Raw genomic sequence first — 24,946 nt, 5'->3', positions numbered from 1 at the left:
TTGGTTTGTATATTACTTTTTCCTTTGCAGCATTCATTTAGGGATGAGTATTTAATTTATATTTTTCTAACATACTCCAATACTCCAGTAACCCTACATATTTTTCTGATGGCCTGGTGTATTGGGCTGTTTTATACATTTTCGTGCTTCCTTCCCTCTGTGTGGCCTTGTGAAACAACTTTTTTGATGATTTTGGTTTGGTTGTTGATTGATTGATTTTGGTTTAAAGAAAAAATATAAAAATAAATAAAATGTTGGTATTCGTTTTTGCAGAAAAGCACCCCAATTTCGGCATACATTTTACCGAAAGAGTAACAAAGTAGACAAGAGTAACAAAGTAGAAATATCATTTTTATTCATTCTTTTTATTTGTATTTTGACACTTCTCATATTTTACGCGGCGAAAATATGCTCGCCGCGGCTTGCATTTGGTGAATTTGGCAAACACGAAAAATAGTGTGTGGCATGTGGTGAACTCCACTAATTTGTTCTTCTGGACTCAACACGTCAAAAAAACTGTTATACTGGCGTGTTCCACCTTCTTATAATTTCAATTTCAATTCTTTGGTAAATACAAGAGCTCTGTTATATTGCCTATGAAAATACAAGAGCTCTGTTATATTGCCTATGTAAATAATACAAGAGCTCTGTTAGTACTCGTTATTTACTTATTTTCCAACTCGTTATTTACCAACGAACCAACGATCTCATTACTTCTGTACGTGTCAGCGGGCGTTTCCCTTTACTCTAACACAGTTGCATATCATCTCGAAAATAACGAAAGAGACGCATATATCTCACAGCAACAACTACGCAACGAATTTTGCGAAATTGCGACGAGTTTAAAAATTTTTTCATTTTCCAAGCAATGGCTTCGAATTGTGTTGCAATAAAAAAGTTTTATTATTTTGATTAGTCAAAGTCAAGGAAAAGATAGTAAGCAATTGAATGAAGGAGGTGAAAGCAAAAACAAAATATTGAAAACATAAACATTGCGTTTTAAGTTCAAAATAATATAGCGAAAACAAAACTAAGCCGCCAGTTCGAGAGTTCTTAAAAGCAGTTCTGAAGAGTATTTATTGAACAAAAACCTGTGTGCAAATTTAATATAGACAAAGGTGAAATGCACAAAAGCGCAAAGACGCAAGTAGAGTGAAGCACCAAAAGCAAGTGAACTGAGAAAAAAACTATACACTTAAAACGAAGCGATAGAAAACTCAGTCCTCCGTTGGGTCAGTTAAAACATATTGGTACATACATAAAAAAGGAAGTTTGGGTACTTTTGTGGTTTCGAAAACAGAAACAGACCAGTTAACAAATATTGCAAGTACAGCAGAGTGCGTTTTGAAAGAGCAGCAGAGCTATAAGTTGCAAGCGCGCGAGACCCCCTCAATGTTGGATTCTCTAGGAGCTAACCTAGCCAACACCATTGTCCTCAACGCGGGAATCCCACACAGGGCCTCTGTGAATAAACAGCATGGAAAGCATCTGTAGATTGTGCTTCCAACCAGCAGCAGTAAGTAGAAAATCGCTAAAGTGCAAAAAAAAAAAAAAATTATTAATTTCATCTGACGATACTTGACTTTTTACTCGATATGCAATTGCAATGTTGCGAATTTGTTTGGCAGAAGTTATTGGGCTTGCTGCTTTTCAATTGTTGGGTGAAAAATGTGTATTTTGTTATTTTTATTGATTTTTCAGGCGTATAAGTGGTATGAGCAAGCAGGAAGTGGGGATATAAATGGTGGGAGTGGCAATTGCAAGCAACGCGCTTTGGAGTTTGGGTGGTAGTATTTTTTTCCTTACATCTAAAACTGTATAAATTGCAAAGTGGAAAATTGGAAAGTGGGCCACAAGCAAGGCGTAAAATAATGTGTGAGTGTAGGAGTTAAAGTAAGCAGCAGGCGATATGGATGGCGGGTGCATAATAAGGGCGGCAAAAATGTAGAACTAAATGCAATGAATTGCACCCAAAAAGGACACCCAATGTGTAAGCGAATAATGCAGGGATAGAAGAGTAATATTGAATTCAATTAGCTGCGAAAAATCCTATTTGTTGTAGTAGAAGTTTTTTTTATTGCTGCAAACGCGCTTGAACTACTAAACTAGGCTTATGCAGTGAGCTACTCATACATACGACTCTATAAATTTGTTCAATGCATAACTACTTGACCGGCATTAAAATGGCGTCTAAAATACAAAAATTTCTTATATTACTACTTCTCCACTATACCCAGCGTTTTTTACTTTTTCAACTCAATGTATGCTTTGTGTGCTGCCGCCGCCACTGCTCCGCGCATCACCGCCTCCCCGTCACTAATCGGCGGGCAGCGCATTCATACATTTTATTTTCATTATATGTATGTATATATTTTTTGTTTTTCGTTGTATGTTTTTTCAGCGTTTATTATTCTTTGCTGCTTTTGTTATTCTACAAAGATTCCCCCCAACTTTTAATGAACGAAACTCAGTCAAACAATCTCTTGATATGATAAAAAAAAAGAACTGTGAGGAATTGTACAAAAAAGTTGAAAACTAAATAGCAAGAATGAATATAAAAAATATTGCTCTACGTGCTTGAATTCTCACTGAAAAAAGCAAAAAAAAAAAAAAAAAAAAATGCGCTAAACACCGGGCACATCGACAGTGGCGTTGACATCGCAGCTCACGTCTGCGATTATACACACAATGCTTCCCTATAAAAGGAAAAAAATATACTAAAACTAAAAATAAGCAAAACGCTGTCAGCTGTAACAAGCAGCAAGCATACATCAAGGCACACACTTCCATATACTTGACTACTAACAAAAGTTCGCTTAGCAGTTTAAGCTGTTAGCAACATTCATTTTACCGGCTATGAAAATGACCAACAAATTTACGTACTCTTTCAGTTAAGCACCTGCATTTTTAGAACAGCCCCACTAATTGTGTAGCAAGTCCCTATCCGAACTATACTAAGAACTTATTTGTCGAATGTTGGAAATTTCACCACCAAGACAACATAAATTCGTTATCAAATTGTGTTCCCCTCATGGCATCATAAATATTCATTAGAATTTCGAAATGCCAATGGATCAAAGGCATTATGTCTTGAGGTTATGGCGTATTAGTTTCGAATAACTATTAACCTAAATGGATCGCCCAACAGAAAATTCATACATAAATTATGTAAAAAAACGAGGGAATAGGGACGAAACCAAATCACAGTCTCCGACCGATAGTTGCTGCGTTGATGGGACACAGCGTCCTTTCAGCGTGTTTCGTGGCAGGATTGGAAACACGTTCTTTCAACCCTTCCAACTTTGAGATACCACTCATAATTACATAAAATAAGGCCAAACAAAATTTTGAACAAGGGGGATTGGAAACACGTCATTTTCAACCTCCTATTATATGTTGAGATGTGCTGATCGGAATCTTCATGCGCTCCGACATCGTCATAAAACATGCTGATCGGAATCACATGGCATTCCGATAGCATATTCAATAGAACTAAGTGATTTTAATAATGCAGTTTTTTTTTAGTAGATCATTATTTTGTAGTTCAAGTTTTAGGTCTAAACAGCCGTAATAATAAATAAATTAAATTAAATATATGATATGGCGAATTTTCCTGTAGAGGACGTGCTTTGAGCAAGGCGATCACTTTATTACGCCAATATTACTTTGGATAACCTCAAAGCTGTCGAAGAATCACAATTAATCCTTGAGTACCATAGCATTGTTATTAAGTATAAAATAATATATATAAAACGCGCGTTATACATCCGAAAAGATTTAGGCCGAGCTTCTCTTCCAAACTGCGTGCTCCTTTTAATTTTTCCTACAAATTGTCGGAACGGGACATGTTTTACACCGACTCCGAACGGCTGATAAGTTTGCACTAAGAAGCGTTTCATGGCAGAAATACACTCTGGGTGTTTGCCAAATCACTGCCGAGAGCGACCCCGCATTTTACTTATTTAAAAAATAAAACGATTTCTAAATTTTTAATGTTGCTTTGCCCGTTATCATCGGTGTGGTAGGCGGAGCACGCTACCACGACACCACGTCGTCCGCTCTTTTGCCCTTTTTATTATTATTATTATTTATTTATTATTACGGCGTTTTAAGCCTAAAACTTAGATTATTACAAATTTTTAAATACATTTTAATAATAATAGGATTTCTAGCGTTTGGGGTGTCGGAATGCATGAGATTCCGATCAGCACGGGAACTGGTGGTCCCAACGGGCGAGTCTTGGAGTCATATCATTGGGAGGTTGGAAGGACGTGTTCGCAATCCTGCCCTACTCCAAGACGTATGATTACCCAGTTTTATTATTTATGCTGTCGGAATGCATTTGATTCCGGTCAACCCAAAAGTCAGCAGCTCAGCAGAATAAGCCACTCTTATCGGACGGTTGGAAAGGACGTGTTTCCAATCCTCCCTGTACCAGCCCCTATGTAAACACAATTAATTACAATACATCATTGTTGCGGGAATATACGTGATTCACATGAACACTCCAACTGTTTGTCTGGGACGATATTTTCAGGAATTCTTTCCTAATTTGAATGCGAGCAATATATGTATTTGACCTGATGCATAAGGTTCCTCTGTGTCTATTTGGATTGCCGTGTACGCTCAAGGATCAGTAACATGAAATACAGATACAAAATATTTTATCTTATTGGAAGGGTTTTGCAATATTCTAATAAACTTCTTTTGAAGGTGTTAAGGTTTTCACAATTTTTAACATGATTAGGTAGTTCATTAAAACATTTCAGGCCTTTGTAAAATATATTTTGCTTGTCCATTTCTGTTTTGAGAAGAGGTAATCTAAAATTATTATTTTCCCTGATTATGTAAGAATGGGTTTCATTCCCATAAACAAGTTTTTCACTTAGGTAGGCTGGTAATTTACCATGCTTGATATAAAATACAAATTTCATACTATGGTAAAATATCAACTGCTTCACGCTCAGCCAGTTTAGTGCATCAAGTATACTCTTTATGGAAGTGTCGTACCTCACTTTCAATATAAATCTCATAGCTTTGTTTTGCATAATTTGTAACATGTCTACTTGTGTTTCATTGGCAATAAAGAATATTGTAGGGCAATATAAGAAGTGCGGTTCTATGATGGATCTATAAACTTTCAACTTATATTTCTTACTAATAAGTTTACACGATCTCTTCCAAAATCCAATTTTTTTGCCATTTTGGCAACAATATAATCAATATGATCTGTAAACCTCAGTTTATTGTCAATCAGGATCCCTAAGTACTTAAATATTTTGACATCCTCAATGCTCGTATTCATTATTTTTAGATCAAAATTAAGTGATTCTCTATTGGTCGTCCTAGATAAAACCATGAACTTAGTTTTGTTAACGTTAAGCTTGAGTTTATTAGTGCAAAGCCATCTATACAATGAGTCCAAATCTTCTTGCATTTGAAATGTCCGTTTCATTTACTTCAAGTAGCGCATCATCTGCAAACAACCTGATGATATGTCGTTTATGTAAATGTTGAACAGGATTGGTGCTAATACCGACCCTTGTGGTAAACATATGTCCACTTGTGCCTCGGATGAGACTACTGACTCGATGGTTGTTCTTTGTTTCCGGTCTGATAAGAAGCTTCTAAAGCACTGCAATTCATTTTCCCTAATACCAATTTTTTGTAGTTTATCGAGCATTATATTCCTATCAATTGTTTCGAACGCTCTTTTCAGGTCAATGAAAACTGCTACTATATGTTTTTTTAGGCTCAGCTCTTCCTTCCAGCTAGATATGACGTAATTTAACGCCGTCTCGCAAGAGTGCCTTTGTCGGAAACCGGATTGTTCCTTTATAAGAATTTTATTATTTTCTAAGTAATTAAGTAGTTGATTTTTTATTACAATTTCCAGAATTTTTTCTATGTTCGGCAATGTATTTATCGGCCTTAGTTCTTCTGCCATTATTGAATCTTTTACTTTCCTAATGGTACTATTGTCGAAATTTTCCACATGTCTGGCACTATTCCAGTAGTCATGGATTTGTTTATAGCGGTTGCATAGAAGAAACCCATGTACGATACCGAATCTTTAATTACGCCTTCTGAAAGTAAATTTTTCCCCCCAGTTTTATTTTTGAACATAATAACATCCTCAACCGTAATTTCTTCGAATTTTAAACATGACCTAGTTGTAAATTGCAAGTCGTTCTGACTCTGACCAACTTCAATTTCCCTGTTTATATCAACAATGCTATCTATAAAGAAAGAGTTCAATGCTTCAGCAATATCGCGGGGTGTATCGTATGTCACACCTTTTACGATCACCGTCAAGATCTTTGCTTTTGGCCCCGTTAAGTTTACAGCATGCTTAAGATACTTCCACATTAGCCTGCTATCTGAACAATTGATATCAATATTATTCTCCATGTATTTAATCTTTTTAAATTTGATTAGTTTTTTGTAGTACTTCGCGACCATGTTATATTCGGTATAGTCACCCGTTGCTCTAGCTTGTGAGTGCAACCGGTATTTTAGTTTATTCAATTCTGTCAATTCTTGGTCATACCATTTATTTCTTAACTTTACCGTACTGTTTTTTTCAAACGTTAGTACTCCCATACAATCTAGTAAACAAGTATTTATATAGTTGACCATGTCGTTGACATTCATGCTTCTTATTAAACTGAGATCGCAATTCCTCAGTAGAGTAGTCAAGTTATCGGCTGAATAATTCTCCCAGGATGTTAATGAAATGACTCTTCGTAACGGGTTTGAATAACTTACTTTTATAGCAAATGAAATAGTTTCGTGATCGGATATTCTGTGGTCTTCAAGATTTACACAATACAGTATATCAGCGTTTGCATATAATAAATCTATTTTTGTTTGAGAAGTTTCCGCGACTCTTGTATTGAAATTTATTTTTTGTTTCATTGCGCTACGTGCACAAATTTCATTCAGTTTGTAGCTACTCGAAGAGTTAATATTTAAGTTTATATTGAAATCTCCAACTTTAAGGGAATTCGTACCTGATTCTAATACTTCTGATAAAATACTCTCTACTTGTTTTAAAAATTCACTGTCACTAGAACTTGGGGAATGGTACAACACACCTATTTGCCACTTAATGTCCACTTGCTTTAATTTTACAATAGCACACCATACATTTCTATCAATTGATCGATTAAACTTGGCTTTGTACTTGATTTCCTTTTTCAGTAATAAAACGACCCCTCCCGTATGTCTACTATGAGAGTCGCAGCGAATTAATGTATACGGTGCAATATTAATTTCAGAATCAAGAATATCTGAAATTATACGTGTTTCTGAGCATAAAACAATGTCCGGATCCACTTCTTCTATCATTTTTTCGAGCTCTGCTTTATTTGCTAACAAACTACAAATATTCAAGTAGACACATTTCAAATCAAAAACATTTATTACATGGGCCTGTACGTCTTGGTTGCTAAAAACCAACTCGTTGTTTTTCCAGTTTAAGCTTCCTTTGATAAACTGGGCAGTCATGGCTCATTATGTTATGGTCTATATTGAGCTTAAAACCTAACTGATTATTGGCATCTACGCAATTACCACATTTATTAATGAGCACGCTCTCCTTGCAGTTTTCTGCCCCATGTTCTCCCAGACATTTACTACATCTATGTTTCAGAGTGCATTTGGCAGATATGTGGTTAAACCCTAAACATTTGTAGCACCTTTTTACAGTTTGACCGTCATAAACTGGGCAGCGATCCCATCCAACATTAATTTTCTTATGTCTCAGGATGGGCTCATAATATTTAGGTTCTATTTCTATAACTGCATTAATATGTTGTCCTCTATTTTCTTTTTAGCGCGTTTAATTGTAATACATTTCATTTAGCTTCCCTCAGTGTATCATTCTGCGCAAGGATCCGGCTAACTATTTCGCTCTCGGTATGCTCTGCACTAATATTAGCTACCACAACTCTAGGAAAATAAATTTTTGGCTCAGCTATATTATACACATTTTTATCCAACTTTTCTGTTAGCGTATCTCTAATTTTATCCTTGTCGCCTGCTGTATTAGCGCTTATAATTATCGTGCCATTATTTTTGTTTTGTACCCTTCCTATATTTAAATGGGATGGATCTATTTTGTTTAAATCCGTTTTTGTTTTCTCAATGGCTTGTTTCACTTTGGGCTTAATAACAATTGTAGGGATGCCTTTTGTAACAGTGGCATATGTAGAAACATTTCCACCGTCAAAACCTTTATTCTGATTTGCAGCCTTCTTAACTTCTTTTATAATTTCCTCTTTCTGTTTATTAAATGCCTCATTAGGGATATTAGCAACCTTTTTAACTTCATTAATAATTTCATCCTTTTGCTTAGTGGACGCCTCGTTCGGTATACTAACTTTACTTAGTTTATCCTTATTTTCTAAGCACAAGCATTCTATTTTTTTCATTAACTCTAGTTTTTCTGAGTTCACCTTATAGATTTTTTCTACTATTATTTTCATCTCCCTTTCGTTGTGAGTTATGGAAGCGCTTATTTCCCTTTTATGCTCACTCAACATTTTTTCAATTTCGCTTTTTTGCTCTTTCAAATTTACTTTGTTTGCCTTTGAAATAGCCAAGATTTCCCTTAAAGCATCATCAACATTGGAAACATAAGTCATGCAATCATCACAAATAAATCTTAAAAGTTTACAACCTTGCAAACAATTGAGGCCATAATCATCGATAGATGCACACGCAATGTTTTTATGGTAACCCTTACCACACACACCCTCACATCTTACACCTGTTTCCCCTCTTATTTTTTTGCGACATTTCCCGCACTCTTCCATTTTCTGCTTAACAGCTACACAAAACTGCACAAGCAAAATATATTTTCACCTTTTTAATTAAATTAAATATAATTGAATCTCACAGGCACTTTATTAATGCTGGTACATCACCTGTCACTAAGTACTTTATATGCAGATTGGAAACAGTTTCGTCTAAAAACTCGAAACACAGGCCATGCAAAGAAATTTTGTTCGATGGTAATAACTTCGAAACATGTCATTCCAACTTTTGCTGTGAAATGTTTTGTGACCTATTTTATTAAATTTTTGGGAGAAAAATTACGAACATTTGTTAGTCCCCTTGTACACACACTCAAAACAACAACAATGAAAGCAAGAAAAACAATTCAAACGACGTGGACGTGCATTAAAAATTGAAAAGAAGTCGTTGCTAACTGAGATGCCAGCGCACGCAGTTCATGCAAGGCAGAGAGTAGAACAGCACCAAAAAAGAGCACAGAGTAGTTGGCAGAGTTTCGCCTGACTGATTACTTTTCAGAACCGACAGTGACCCAGCGGCGCACTGCTGAATGTGGCAGGAACTCAACATGCTGAGCCCGAAAACAGTATATGTGACCCGGCCTATGAAAACATGGCTTATGACTCAAAAAAGAAATTGCGAAAAACAACTGTAAAAGATAAAAAACTAGCGAAACCAGAATTTAGAAGCAATTTAGATTGCGGGTTAGGGGGTCAGAATATACCCGCGGTGGGTATGCCTGTCGTAAGATTCAAGGGGCTGTGTTGCGCAACCCTTCAGGTTGCCAGCGCGGTTAGGGGATCAGAATATACCCGCGGTAAGTATGCATGTCGTAAGAGGCGACTAAAATACCAGATTCAAGGGGCTGTGTAGCGCAACCTTTCAGGTTGCCAGCGCAATATATAGCTTCTCCAAACCCATCTGTCAACCTCACCTATCCGCGGCGAATCCTGTTTCACTAAAAGAGGAGGCTCTGGCGACCCCAAGCTCCTGAAGGTTTAATGTAGCCACATAAATCGTTCCCGAGATGGTCGGGCTAGCACCCTAATGGTGCTGTGGTACCGGAGCGTACCGGATCTGTATCCGTCAAAGGACCATCACATCGATAACACTCCCCAAAGCCTTCGGGGAGCAACCTTATCGCTACAACAACAACAACAACAGCAAAACCAGAAAAAAGTGAAAAAATGTGTTTGAGTCATAAGCCACCTTTTCATTGGCCGGGTCACATATATCCAGAAAAAACTGCGTTTAAAATAAACAACTGACGCTATCGGCATAGTTCTAAATAACTTTTCTGGAGAGAGAGAGAGAATGACCCCGTAGTGTTACCAGAAGTTTATTTTAACGACCAAACTGAAAACCCCTATCAAAAACCAGGCCCTTTGTTATAAAATAACTCGGTCCTCTTGGCAAATACTAGAAGCTTTATAGGACTTAAGGCACTTGCTGCTTCTAGATCTAACAGCTGTATCACTCCTAATAGCTTGAGTCTTAGCCTGGCAAGCGCAGGGCACGAGCACAAAACGTGCTCGATCGTTTCCTCCTCCAACCCGCACTTCCTACATTTGCTATCACTGACCAAGCCTAATTTAAAGGCACCAGAAGGTAGTGTCCAGTAAGGAAATATTTTCCGGACAGTTTTACCTAATTCTTATATAAGAAAATATTTATTATTTATTATTATTATTATCTACCGGACATAGTCCTCACAGATATGTAACAACTTAAACAAAAATTATCGAGATAGAAAAATATATGGTAACAATTTATAAATACAACGACATTATAACAAAAAATTTTTGTAAAAAATTCGCTACGGCTTAAATAAAACTACATGTAAAAACATTTATATAGTAATAGGAATACTGAAACATATTAATTGAAAAGAAAGTAATCAATAACATCAGCTTTAAAATGTTCTTTACATGAGCTAAAATCGGCATGATTGCAAACAGAGTTACATAAGGAGATCATTCTGTGAATAGGTTCATTATTTCCAAAATTCGTTCTACGCGTTTGGACGTAGAAAATGTATTTGTCCCTTAGACACCTTTCAGGTGCATAGAAGGGGAGAAGAAAAAGTAGTTCCGGAGAATCGATTTTGTTGTCGTAAATGTCTTTGATAAAGAAAATACCACAAATTTTCCTTCGAGTATTAAGGCACTGAATATTTAAAATTCTACATCTTAGTGCATAAGATGGCATCGATTCAAAAGTGAACATTCGTCGAAGCGCGAATTTAGTGAATCTCCTTTGAACTCTTTCTAACCGGCTGGAATGTGTTACAAAGTCTGAGTCCCAAATGATGCAGGCATATTCCAAAGTGGATCTTACAAGGCTAATGTAAAGACTTCAGCGTTAGCGGATCAAAAAAGTCTTTGGAATTACGTTTGAGAAAGCCGAGTTTTGAATTGGCAGCACTGATTATGTACTCCCTATGAAAGTCGAATCTAAGCTTCGAGTCTAAGTATACTCCTAAATCCTTAACAGTAGTTGTACGATTTAATGAGTCGCTATCGTTAAAGTAATAGCTGTTCATTATGCATGCGTTTCTCCGAGTGAATGTGATAATGTTACACTTGGAGAAGTTCAAGAAAAGACCGTTACTATTACACCATTTTATCAATTCCAAGATGTCTTGCTGTAGCTCTATGCAGTCGCTAATGTGTTTAACTCTGTAATAAAGTTTTAGATCGTCAGCGTACATCAGGCAACTACAAAATTTAAAACATTGGCAGATATCATGCAGATAAGTAAAAACTCCCTGTCAAATTTTTCCAGAATTGGTCTGTATATAAAGTTTAATGAAAGGGCGGGTTAGGAATAGACAATATCAACAAAATAACATAACAATAGCAAATAAAATAGTTTTGAAAACCATGAACGCTTTTGAACGAAAAACAATGCTGAAGATGACCCAACGGCTAAACAAAAAAGGAACATGAAATTGCATTAATTAATTGCATTATTATAATAGTCGACGGTTAAAAACATAAAACCTACATAATCTAGACACGATCGCGTAATGGGTACTTTAGACGCTGGACAACGAATAGCACAAGAGCTCAACATTTCTGGAGCAAGGATATGCAGGGGAAGAGTTGTAGCGGTGCAACACAATAATGTGAACAAGTGTAGTGGAGCGATGTGGTATGAATTGATTCACCGACAGTTGGGTTGGTTAAGTGCATAACAACATCAACAACCACACCTGCGGCAATATGTAGTAGTAGTATCCCATGTAGCTTGGTCAACATAAATAGCCAGCGCCTACAAATGCAGAAGTCGATTTTTTTTAATTTTTTGCTTTTTGTTTTGTTTTTCCAATTTCATACTGCACACGACCAGTTTAATGCTGCTGCAGCACACGTAATAAGTTTTGTTTTCATTTAATTAAAACTGCTTGTACACTATGACGATGGGCGAGTGGTAGTGGTAGCTGTGCTGAGGAAATGTTGCGATTAGTGTGTGGGCGTGCAAAGCAAGATGTTCATTCAGAGTTGCCAAGCAAAAAATGTCTATAAAAACTTAAATGTTTCTCTCCAAACTTCATGCTAAACTCTCGACTTCTTTAAAAAAAAATTTTATCTTTCTTCCGTTATCAATTTCAGCTCTTTCAAGTGCCCGGCTATAACATACCCACCTGTGTTAAGTGTTCCGAACATTTGACAGCTAATGGATTTTATCAATCTGTGCGCGGTGGTGGTGCTGGTGGTGGTGGCGCAAGTGCTGTTGATACCCAAAATCTGGCAAATGTTGCTGCAGTTGCTGCTCAATTAAGTAATAACGTTGCTGCTCAATTGAGCAATAATGTCGCTGCGGCCGCTGTTGGCAATAATAATGTTGCTGCCGTGAATGCATTAGCACAACAATTACAACAGCAACATCAACAACAACAGCAACAACAACAACAACAGCAGCAGCAACAACAACAGCAACAGCAACAACAGCAGCAACAACAACATCAATTACAATCAACAAGTTCTTCCGAAAGTCTGAATTCTTCATCTGAGATTACAGAGAAGGTGAAATTGAAAGCGACAAAATGTTAAAAACGTATGCATAATATTAAAAATATTTATTTCTTATTTGCAGCAAAACCGACAAAACCGCCGTCAGACCAACTTGCAGAATAGGGCGAAATTGAAAACGGTTACTATGTCCGCTTTTGAGTTGGAGAAGACCATACAGCAATTAGATGTAAGTACATAATCAACGTACAGTAGCAAACATTAATTCAAAGCAACTGATAAAAATTCGAAATCAAAATACAAACAAAAAAAAAAAAATTTTAAAAAACAAGAGAAAAAAATCCAAAAACAATATGAAAAAAAAAATATTTAAGTATAAGATAGAATAAGCAAAACATACAAAACAGAAAATACAGGAAAACAATAATTAAAAAAATAGAGAGTATATAAAATTAAGATAAAAATATTACAAATAAAAAAAGAAATTTATTCAAGAAAAAAATTATAAAAAAACTAGGACGACTAATAAGTGTGGAGTTATCTACTTTATTTAGATATACTATATTTTTATAAATTATTTTTGAATTAATTAATTTTGAATAATATTTCAAAAAGAAAATTTTCTTGTCAGTGTTTATAAAATTTCAATATGATTATTAATATGTTAATATAAAAAATGAATAAAATTTTAAAATATATATGTAGTTTTATACTAAACTATAATGGCGATCCGGAAGAATCTGGAAGATTCTAATTATATATTCAACTCACCCCGAGTGTTAAGACATTTTCGAAGATCATAATCATGATTATGATAACCATCGTTACCAACAAATATAAGTGATCGATTAAGTGAATTTTGTAGGTATTAATAAAGCCGGAGATGAGACGCATCTTAAATTAACACAAATTTTTATAAATTATTTTTTAATTAATTTATTTTGAATAATATTTCAAAAAGAAAATTTTCTTGTCAGTGTTTATAAAATTTCAATATGAATATTAATATTTTAATATAAAGAATTAATAAAATATATACTTTTATTCTAAACTATAATAAGTAAAAAAATGGGCATGAAAAAACAGAAAATATAATAATAAAAAAAATAGAAAAAATAAAAATAAAACATGGATAAAAATATTATTAATAAAGAAAAGAAATTTATTTAAGAAATAAATAAACCAAGAAAAAATTTATTTAAGGTTCGATTCAAGCTCCAGGCCAGAACAATAATTTTTTTCTAATGATAAATGTTGCTATTTTTTAATTTTTCTATAATTGAAAACTTTTATTTTGTTTTTGGAATAGTAAGTAGCATGATACAAAAAATGGAGGTAGTTCCATTTAGTGTGACGTTAGCCACTTGACTTTTGCGGGTACAATGACAATTTCACCAAAAACAATCTATCAGATTGAAAAATGTTACGAATTTTTCTAATTTTGATGGAGTTCATATTACCGAATACGACTAAATTACTTTCATAGTTATTTTAAATAACAAAGAAAAAAATAAGGAAATATTTTATTACGAAATACCAGCCTAGAAAAGAATGTTTTTAAAAAGTTTTTCGAGCCTTCTTAAGTGTCCGTGCGTTTGCTCAGAACATTTTGACAAAACATATGCGTTTGTCAATTGCTTGCTCAAAGGAGGTCGTTATAAACCGACACCGCAATTTCTTGATAAATTGGCTAAAAGTCCAAATTTTTTATTTATTGTCTAATTCAAGCGTTGCGCTTTAGGAGGGAATTGTTAAACCATTTTTTAGGGAGAACATTGCACTCTAACTCTGCAGGCTGGCCACTAGTTGTGAGTGTTTTTGTCCGTTCTACCAGGGGTCACCTTGGGACAGCCCCGCCTATACACATTCTGTGCCCTTTTAGCCTTGACATAGATGTGCAGACTTTGGAGGTACACTTTTTCTCAACATGCCTTGAGAAATATTCACTGTAGGGGCATGGTAATAGGGCCATGCTAGAACAACAGGATTTTTCGTGTGTTTTTTTTTTTTCTGTCTAGGGGTCAAGCTGCCATAAAGATATGAGTCATGTATGAGTCATTATCCACTTTTTTCAATAAAATTGCATGTTTTGCTGTATTTTCAATCGATATATATGCACATAAATTGTGCTAAAGCATATTGTTATTGTCTCAGATGACCAGCGTTTTCATCCAAAGGGAAATTTCCATCTCGAAAAGCACAATTGCGGTATGGCAACGCTTCTAGCAAAACAACAAACACTATGAAACTTCAAAAATTCCCAAATACGTCAAAAAATTTTGAGTGGAACTACCTTCTTTTTTGTATCATGGTAAGTAGAACATTTTGCAGACAACCTGTCATAGTTGCGCAGATAGATCCATTTCGATTTCATAATCAGTACGCTTTAAGCCGGAGTTATTGGTGCCGTATGTCGTATCGCTGTATCCGTATCCTTAACGTAATCAGCTGTTTATCGTTACGACGGTAAACCAAACCCCAATTTTTTGGCTACGATACGGTTACGACCTTAGCGGCACCAATAATCGATTGCATTGATTCTCATAAGGTTGGTCGAATCAGCTGTTATAAGGCTACCGATACGGTTACCGATAAAGCACCAATGTCTCCAGCTTTAGGCACGCTGCGCTAACCATTTAGCTATACAGCGGTGGTTTGTTTTGACTGATAAATTGTCACTTCTATTCCTTCTTATCAAGTATATTTAATCCGCGTTGCCCCATTTGTTGCAAATCACTAATAAGATTTGTTTATTGTCAATTACTTTGTTTGACATTCCCAAGTGCTCTTTGTTTATTAACAATTGTTTTTGTTTTTATCGGCCTATTGATAAATGATTCAAGGTTCGATTCGAGCTCAAGGCCAGAACAATAATTGGTTTCTTATGATAATAATTATTTTTTAATGTTTCTAAAATTGGAAATTTGTATTTTGTTTTTGGAATAGTAAGTAGACAATTTTTCAGACAACCTGTGCCTTTATTTTATTTTATAATATTTATTTACTTAATTGTTGGTCTTATTTCATGTTATTTCGTAGACTGAATAAATCAAACCAAAAATTTTATTCCGTTTCAGGTGGACCTAATTTTCAACGAGGAAGGTTCCTGCCCGCTCTGTAACAAGACATTCTCACGTAAATCTTCACTACTCACACACATACGAAATCATGCTGCTGAACGGAAGTTTTTTTGCAATTTTTGCAATAAAGGCAAGCAGAGTTTCAATTTAATTAATTAAACGTTTTCTATAACATTTTCTCGTATCATTTTCAGGTTTTACACAAGCGGCCAACTTGCGGAATCATGAACGCATACACACAAATGATCGTCCGTACGTGTGTGTGGATTGTGGAAAACAATTTACGCAGGTATATTTAATTGAAATCTGTAATCGTCAAAACTCCGTTGCCGAAAGAATGCAAAATCTTGAGAAAATGGCTAAAAAAATATGAAACCTTTAGTGAACACGTCAGCAACGCTCCCGCAAGTTGCAGAATAGTACTTGAGGGGCCGTCTGTTAACTGCGTAACATAGCTAAATGTTGCATACTTTAGGGCTCATCTCATATTCTTTAAGGACTAGAGTTTTAACTTTAACTTATATAAAATTTGCTAGGATTTAAGAATTCGGAAAGAAAAAATCAGCCTAATAAATCGTTAACTGATTGCATATACACTTCATTTGCAGATTACAAATTTAAATAATCATCGTCGTTTGCATACTGGTGAACGACCGTTTGTCTGCATCGAACCGGAATGTGGACGTTCATTTGCACAGGTACTTTCATGTTCACTTTTCGTTTTCTTGCAAATGGATAAATTTATTAATACATTTCTTTTGCAGGTAACTAACCTGAATAATCATATGAAGACGCACCATAAAGTACAGCAATATTGTTGCAATCAGTGTCCGAAAAAGTTCACACAAGTGACATCACTTAATCAGCACCTACAAGCACATGCAGGGATTACTGGCTATTATTGTCCACGTTGTCCGGATAAAACGTTCAAACAGCAATCCCAATTGCATACACACATGAAATCTCATGGCATGGCCTTCCCATTTGAGTGTGGCAAGTGTGATGAAAAATTCCTGCAGCAAGCACATCTCGATCAACATTTAAAGATGCATGATGAATTTAAATTCAAATGTGACATTTGTCCAAGCTCATTTAATCAAGAGACGTTACTCAAAAAGCACGTACAACGACATGTGGAGGGCAGGTATGAGCAGGCTTTATTTAAACTAATATAAATATGACACAAATTTGAAATTATAATGATTTATTTAAGGTACCTTACATGTCCGGTGGCCAATTGTAATGAAGCTTTTGCTGTGCGCCAGCATTTGTCTAAACATTTGTTAACGAATCATGCACACAATGAGTTGCCACCGCCAAAACGTTCAAAGAAATCGATAACATTACAATCGCCACAACAACCATTGGCAATGATTGGTCAACCACTTTCCATACAACACACAGTTGGGCAACGTATGTGTTCAGATACTGGAAGAAAGCGTAAACAAACAGTTTTTATTATTTGTATATGTGTAAAATTAGCAGCTAATGAATGTTTGTTTGTAAACTTTGTAGGCAATTGTTGGCCGGCAAGCAAGCATTCGTTAATATTTATGTGCTTTTGGAACTGTTGTTATCGCAAATCCCACTTTATTACTTTTTAATTTTCAAAACTTAATTTGGTAAAACAAAATCAACTTGATTATCTCTAGCCTTTTGGTTATAAATTACAATTCTAATTGTTTAAAAGCGCTGTTATTTCAATTGCGCATTTCATAAAAATTTTAAAATCTCAATTTGGTTTCATGTTTTGTTATATATAAACAAATTTATTTAAAAAAAATTTTGTACAAAAACCCTCTTAACTGTGCAATTTACCGCTTCCCTTCTTTCCAAAGTTCACACATAAATTTCTTGATTTAATTTTTTTCCATTTCTCTCCTTTTACACAGGCGGTCGACCGCGTAAGAACAAAGAATCTCAAAATCCTCCCATCAAAGTTGAGATTAACGAACCTTTGCACAATCAGCATGTTATCAGCAATGCCAGTGGTCTCTCCATACAACAACAAATAAGCCAACATATGTTACAACAACAACAACAACTGCATGAACAGCAACAGCAACAACAGCAACAATTGGTTGAACAGCAACACCATTTGGCGAATGCGCTAGCGAATCAAGTAAAGTCTCGCTTCATACCTACCAAATAGAGTTGGAATCGGCGCGTATATAACTATTAAATCACTTTCTCATTTAATGTTATTACTCAATATTATTTTTAAGTATACAAAACATTTCTCTGCAGTCTTAAAAAATTTCTCTAGCACTTACTGCTGCTTGTGTTGTAATATAAATATTAATAAGGCATAACATTTAAGACATAACATTTAATAATTACTTTATTTTTGTTATTTGTTATTGCATTGTTTGCAGTGGCGTGGACCGTGAATGCTGGATGCAAGCGAAATGTCGAATGAATATTTAAAGTAAAAAGATGAGAAATTTAACTACATTACATTTTAAGCGCATAAGAAATTTACTAACTTAAGTGTAAAAAAATGTATGTGGATTCGAAAATGTGGTGGTGAAATATTTTCAGCAAGTGTTGAGTGCGCAGCAAACATTTATCTGATATTCGATATTTTAAATTTAGACTAAGTTTTTGCTAACAATTTTAAAATCGTTTGCTTTTGTACCTTTTTGTAATAAGTTTTTTCTTTTATTGAATCAACAAATTACCAATAACAAGCAGAAAACATTGTGAAACATATATTTATGTATGCGCCAATTTATTGTTACTTTGCTCAAATGTGCCACCACCACAAGCGAAAATCGATCGAAATTTGTAAATAGATTTAAGAAGAAATGAAAATTTGTGCATGAAGGCGAATAATTTTACTTACATTGTTGGCGCGACAGAAAAATGTGTTTTTTAAACAGACAAATAAGTATATATATATTTATCAAATAATTGTTAAAGGACGCAAATAAATACAAAAATAAAACAGTAGAAAGCAATTCACTGCATTGCTTTGAAATTATAACCATGTAGTTTATACAAAATTTTATTTAAAAAATGTAAAATATTAGCGAGCTTTTATTACTAGAATTTTTTTTGTATTTTAAATATTGTACTACATATGTATAGTTTCTATTTTGTATGCTGTAAAAACCCAGTAGACACTCGAGCTAAAGATTGCAAAAAAACAACTTTCGCATGTATTTTAAAAAAGGTCGAATGAGAAGTTTCGATAAACTATATATGTGACCCGGTCTATGAAAGGGTGGCTTATAACTAAAAAAAAGAAGAGCAAAAACGTCCTGAAGAAATGCATTGTTTATCTTTAACAGCTGTTTCTCGCAATTTCTTTTTTGAGTCATAAGTCACCTTTTCATAGACCGGGTCACATATATTGCAGAAAAGGAACGAGCTGTTGTTGTTGTTGTAGCAGTGCTTCGCCCCATCCAATAGGTGCGGCCGATCACAAATTGTCATCAATATCCTCTGACGGGAGTCCATGGAAACTTGCTGTTTCAACCGGGGGGACCATAATGAGAGGGGTGTTAGAGGCGTTGGTTCCACATTATAATTAAAGAGATGGTTGGTGTCATGTGGGGACACATTGCAAGCAGGGCATACATTTTGTATGTCTGGGTGGGTTGATTCCGGATAGGTAAGAGTTTAACCTGTTACAGTATCCAGATCGAAGTTGAGCTAGAGTGACTTGTGTTTCCCTGGGGACTGTGCGTTCCTCTTCCGCAAGTTTTGGGTACTGTTCTTTGAGTACTGGATTCACCAGGCAATTCCCTGCATAAAGGTTCGACGCCTGTTTGTGGAGTTCACTGAGGACCTGCTTGTGTTTTTTGGCTTCATACGGCTGAGTTCTCAGGTGCCGTATTTCCTCATAATGCTTACGGAGATGATTCCTTAAGCCACTTGGTGGTGTTGGTTCATCAATCAGATACCTGTTGGGATGCCCAGATTTCTGGGTATTCAACAGGAACTGTTTGGTTAGCATCTCATTTCTCTCTCTGATGGGGAGTATTCGCGCCTCATTATGAAGATGGTGCTCTGGGGACATAAGAAGACAGCCCGTTGCGATTCTGAGAGCAGTATTTTGGCAGGCCTGTCGATATTCGGGACGTCCAAGTTGTAAATAAGGTCGCGGATGATTTATTCGGTGATAATGCCAGGTTTCGCGAGGCGAAAAAACTGGAGAGATCAGGAAGGTAGCCGTTTATTCTGTTGCAAAGCTCATCGATCTGTGGGCCCGGGCCTGTGGCCATTATTGTGCAGTCATCGGCGTAAGAAACGATAGTAACTCCTTCCGGTGGCGAAGGTAGTTTTGATATGTAAAAATTAAATAAAAGTGGGGATAGGACACCACCCTGTGGCACCCCTTGTTTCATTCTTCTTGGCTTTGATGTTTCGTTCCTGAATTGCACCGATGCCTGCCGACCACTCAGATAATTTGCGGTCCACCTTTTAAGACATGGGGAGAGGGTAGACCCTTCCAAAATTGCAGTAACGTGCCATGGTTGACCGTATCAAAAGCTTTTGATAGGTCTAGCGCTATGAGTACTGTTCTATGTTGGGGCTTCTGATTTAAACCACAATTTATCTGGGTGCTAATGGCATTTAGTTCGGTGGTGGTGCTATGGAGTTTTCTAAAGCCATGCTGATGACAAGCTAGCTGCAAATTTGCTTTGAAGTAGGGGAGCAAAATGGCTTCAAGCGTATTGGCCACTGACGATAAGAGAGATATCGGGCGATATGACTCTCATATGTTAGCTGGTTTCCCAGGCTTTAGTAGTTAGACCACCTTGGCCATTTTCCATTTTTCGGGAATGGCAAAGGTGGAAAGAGGCAAGTTGCAGACATGCGCTAAATATTTGAAACCCTCTTTTCCCTAGGCTTTTAAGCATCGGCATGGCTATGCCGTCTGGGCCCACTGCTTTGGATGGTTTAGCATGACCGATGGCATCCTCAACCTCTTTGGCGGTGATGGTAATCGGAGACGCGCTGAATTTATGCTTATGTGCGTGTCTGTTGGCCCTCCGTCTATCCTTGTCGACCGTAGAATGCATTATATATTGTCGGCAGAAAGCTCTCCCGCATTTTTTCGCATCCGACAGCACTTTATCGCCAAAGGCGATGGAAATTTTGTCATTGTGCTTAGACGGATTCGATAGGGACTTTACGGTGGACCAAAGTTTACCTACACCGGCAGAGAGGTTACAACCGCTTAGGTACTCCTCCCATTTCGCCCGCTTGTGTTCATCCACAAGCAATCTGATGCGTTGGTTTATATCCCTTATTTGGGGTCACCGGGATCGGGCTGTCTTATAAGGTCACGTTCTCTCGCTAAATTTGCGGCCTCCGCCGGAAAGCGAGGCCGAATTTCGGGAATTCTACCGGCGGGAATGAAGCGAGCCGAGGCGGATTCAATGACCTTGCGGAAAGCACGCTCCCCTTGGCGAGCATCAGTTGGGATTGGGAGGGCAGCAAAGCGGTTGTCTGTAAAGGATTTGTATTCGTCCCACTTTCCTTTTTTAAAGTTTATGAAAGTGCGTTTTTCTCTGACAATGAAGTCGGCGGTACGCTCGGGCGAAATAAGTATAGGCAGGTGGTCGGATGCCAATGTTACCATCGGCTGCCAGTGCAGTTTACGAGTCTTGCGCTCACGATAGATATATCCGGCGAACTGTGACCATACGTGTGGGGGCATTTCCGTTTATTGTGCAGAACGTCGTTTCTTCTATTTGATCCGCCAACATCTCACCCCTACTGTCTGAATGCAAGTTTGAATGTCATAGATCGTGATGGGCATTGAAATCGCCTAAAATAATGCTATTATTGCCAGTGAGTAAGGCGCTGATTTTAGGGCGGTATCCACTGGGGCAACAGGTGGCAGGAGGGATGTAGATGTTGATGATTTCTAGGTTTGCATCGCCTGATCGGACAGATAAGCCTTGACGTTCTAAGACACTGTCCCTGCGGCCGATGTCGGGATCAAATAAATGATATTGCACTGAGTGGTGTAAGATAAACGCGAGGCCGCCTCCATTTCCGCTCTCACGATCTTTTCTGTGGACATTATATCAGGAACAGGTCTGCAGAGCAGATCTTGCTGTGAGTTTAGTCTTAGCTAAGGCGTAGACTACGGGACGCCCTTGGGCGTGAACAGCAAGGAGCCACAAAAGATTTTTAAAAGTTACCGACGTCGGGTTTTGAGATCAAGCCCAGAACAACCTGTCCGATGCAACCATCCCTTACACGAGACACACTCAACAGAGTATGACCGTCCTAAAAAGATTTTTTCCGGCAGATGCAGCAAGGAGCCACAAAAGATTTTTAAAAGTTACGTGGACGTGGGTTTTGAGATCAAGCCCAGAACAACCTGTCCGATGCAACCATCCCTTACACGAGACACACTGAACAGAGTATGACCGTCCTAAAAAGATTTTTTCCGGCAGATGCAGCAAAATCATTTCTCAGCACCGGGGTCAGGAGACGGAGCCGGATTGGGTTCGACACCTTCCCGGAGCAGGAGAATATGGAGGAGTCCCGCTGCAAGTAGCTGCTGGGAGGATGACAATTTATGGGAGGGACGCAACAAATTAAATGGGGTTACACTGAAATGACAGTCCTTGGTCGGGAAAAATCCCGAGTCGCTCCGGTACATAGAACCGACTGCCTTGGGGAGCTCGAACGTTTTTGTAAAAAACAAGTTACATTTTCTGAAATATGTTTGGAAAACGGCTATGCAAAATATTCTAATTTGAATTTTTGGAATTAGAATCAATAGAGAACTATATACCGTTAAAAATTCTTTGAATATTAGCGACCGTGTTTGCTGGGTGGAATTTTAAATAGTATTATGCTTCAGAGAATGCGGAGGTTTATATTTTTTTTTTACCCAATAACATATTTCTATGCAATTTTTTGTTTCGCAGCTGCTGCTCAATAAGATTACTACAGATTACATACCTATATGAATATTAATTAGAAGTCTCCAAACGAAATTTTCTGCAGTCTTCCCATATTTACAAAATTTTTTCGCCAGCGTTTAAAACGTTTGTTTTTTTCTTTAAAAACATCGTTTTATATGAACCATTTATAATCAAACCTGAGACCTTTCTTATACAATTGTTTACGTATTCATTTCGAAATACTTTTCAGGCGTATTTTCTTAAGTCTATTTTTTAACATAAATCCATACATATTTTTTTACTCTACATTGAACAGCGCCAAATCTATATATTTACCAGTTGTTCTAAAGCAATATTTGTTTTGTTTTTTATACACATTAGTTTGTAGTTAAACAATTTATATGAAATAAAATCAAATTTTAAATTAGTTTTGTAAGTTTTACTTTTAAGCGCTAATCATTATTCAAATTCTATTTAAAAACATACAGTTACATAATTCGAGGAATATAAACTCAAATAGCAATAATGTTTAACTATACAATTAATAAAAATAATAATAAAAATTTAAAAGAAATTACAAAATACAAGTTATATTGATTGTAAGCTAATGTGAATAAGTGTTTTTAAAATTTGAAATAAAATCTTAAAAATTAAATAAATAATGGGATAAATTAAAAGTTTTTCATAAAAAAACAAATTAATCTTTAAAAATAAATGTGTTTGATATGTGAAAAGTAAGAGGAACTGGAATGAAATAATACCGTACTACAACGCAGCTGCTGAGCGTGCCATGAATACAAGCACGAACTTAAGAGAGAAAAAAGTATCACTACTATTTCCTAACAGGTAATAATCAAGCAATTTATCATATCACCATAATTTGTTGTTGAAATAATTTTTCTGTTGAAACAGACGAACTTCCAAACAGCACTCTCGGGGAATCAATCGTATACTAAACAACGAATTTATCCCCAGAACGTGATGTGCAAGTAAAGAATGGAAGTAGATAAAAATGTATAAAAAGAAAAAATGTCCACAAAATTTGCTGAAGGAGTCAAGTGCTTATTGGTAAGTTTGAAGCTTTATTACTTTTTATTATAAGCCTTATCGTAGAAGTAAGAATATGAAACAGTGCGAACTCACGGTTGTATATGACGATATGTGGTGCCCAGATTAGGTTTGATCAAGGTCGGTCCATGCATTTTCGCAATAATCGTTAAAGGGGTTCTATAAAAGGCCTGAATATACGGCAAGCTATCAAATGTTATAAATATTGCATACTTTTACGTTGCATATCACTGTGTATAAAAATCACACCTAAACCAAACATTAAACTCATCAGAGAGCCAAAGCTTTGGCAAACTCTTATATGTTTATCCGATCTTATCTGTAAAAAGATTCATTGTAAGTGGCCTTATATTGAAGCTATCACAGAGGACATCATTATGAAAATATAGCTATCGTTGAATACATGCAAACTTAGAGAAACTTACTGAATTCAACGAATGGCATTGTATGAAGTTTCTTAAAAGTGCTCAAAGGATTACATGGAAGCGTTAATTATCTTAAATATATGCTTGAGAACGTGTTTGATTTATGAGTCAAAGAAAATAAAAAGTAAAAATGTTCTCAAAATTTGCTTATCGAGTCGAAAACACGTATCGAAAAGCAATTTCACTCAAACAATAAATATGAAACTGCCTAAAGTGTCTTTAAAAATGATGAATAAATTATGGATCTAATGATTACTGGTAGAAACCATTTCATACAATTCCCTAATCCGATAAACCATTTCAGAGCTATACCGATTTCAAAAATTGATTTCGATCACGGATCGTATAACACGATACGGGAACAGACTATACGCACAAAAACAAGTGTATCACTGAATCCGCAATCGAACATTGTTAATGTTACTAAGTTCTGTTGAACGCGCCTGAAAATATTCCACACAATTTGGATCAAAAATGTATAGTATACATATGTACCAAATTGTGTATAAAAGGATTAGCAATAAAAAATGCGATACTTAGAGACAATTTACAAGCCGTGCAACGGAGAATTCATATGGCTGAGTGGATTGAGGCATCTGCCTTTACACCAGTACTAAGTATGAATGTTGGAGATTTCGAGTTCAAAACTCAGCTCCTGAAAATCTAAAAAATGGTATAAAGCAATATAAGCCTGTCGCGCTAATTAAATGCGTATAAATTTTCCT

The 24,946-nt window shown here is 36.1% G+C and overlaps 1 protein-coding gene across 2 annotated transcripts; it reads left to right on the top strand.

Moving 5' to 3' along the window:
- The first annotated feature begins 847 nt into the window (after positions 1–847).
- LOC137248845 (zinc finger protein 774) lies at positions 848–23,320 on the top strand. 2 transcript variants are annotated; one of them, XM_067779738.1, is made up of 9 exons: positions 848–1,516; positions 12,414–12,827; positions 12,898–13,002; positions 15,851–15,983; positions 16,048–16,142; positions 16,462–16,551; positions 16,618–16,997; positions 17,067–17,293; positions 17,746–23,320. In XM_067779738.1, exons 1-9 carry the CDS (start codon positions 1,478–1,480, stop codon positions 18,003–18,005), a joined length of 1,743 nt encoding a protein of 580 aa, XP_067635839.1. In that variant the 5' UTR covers positions 848–1,477; the 3' UTR covers positions 18,006–23,320. The 2 variants fall into 2 exon arrangements, with proteins under 2 accessions (XP_067635839.1, XP_067635840.1); XM_067779739.1 differs by having other exon boundaries at positions 17,067–17,266; positions 17,746–23,319.
- The last annotated feature ends 1,626 nt before the right edge of the window (positions 23,321–24,946 follow it).

The sequence above is a fragment of the Eurosta solidaginis genome, chromosome 4, assembly GCF_040869045.1.
Source record: "Eurosta solidaginis isolate ZX-2024a chromosome 4, ASM4086904v1, whole genome shotgun sequence".
In the NCBI taxonomy this organism is placed as follows: domain Eukaryota; kingdom Metazoa; phylum Arthropoda; class Insecta; order Diptera; family Tephritidae; genus Eurosta; species Eurosta solidaginis.
The sequence above is the reverse complement of the archived record's forward strand: the minus strand, read 5'-3'. Positions and strand labels throughout refer to the sequence as shown.

Excerpts from the sequence above, each read along its gene's own strand:
- LOC137248845 (XM_067779738.1), top strand. The coding sequence starts at position 1,478 with ATGGAAAGCATCTGTAGATTGTGCTTCCAACCAGCAGCA. Across the intron at positions 16,143-16,461 it reads GTGGAAAACAATTTACGCAG|ATTACAAATTTAAATAATCA; the intron begins GTATATTTAATT and ends CTTCATTTGCAG. Across the intron at positions 16,998-17,066 it reads CAACGACATGTGGAGGGCAG|GTACCTTACATGTCCGGTGG; the intron begins GTATGAGCAGGC and ends GATTTATTTAAG.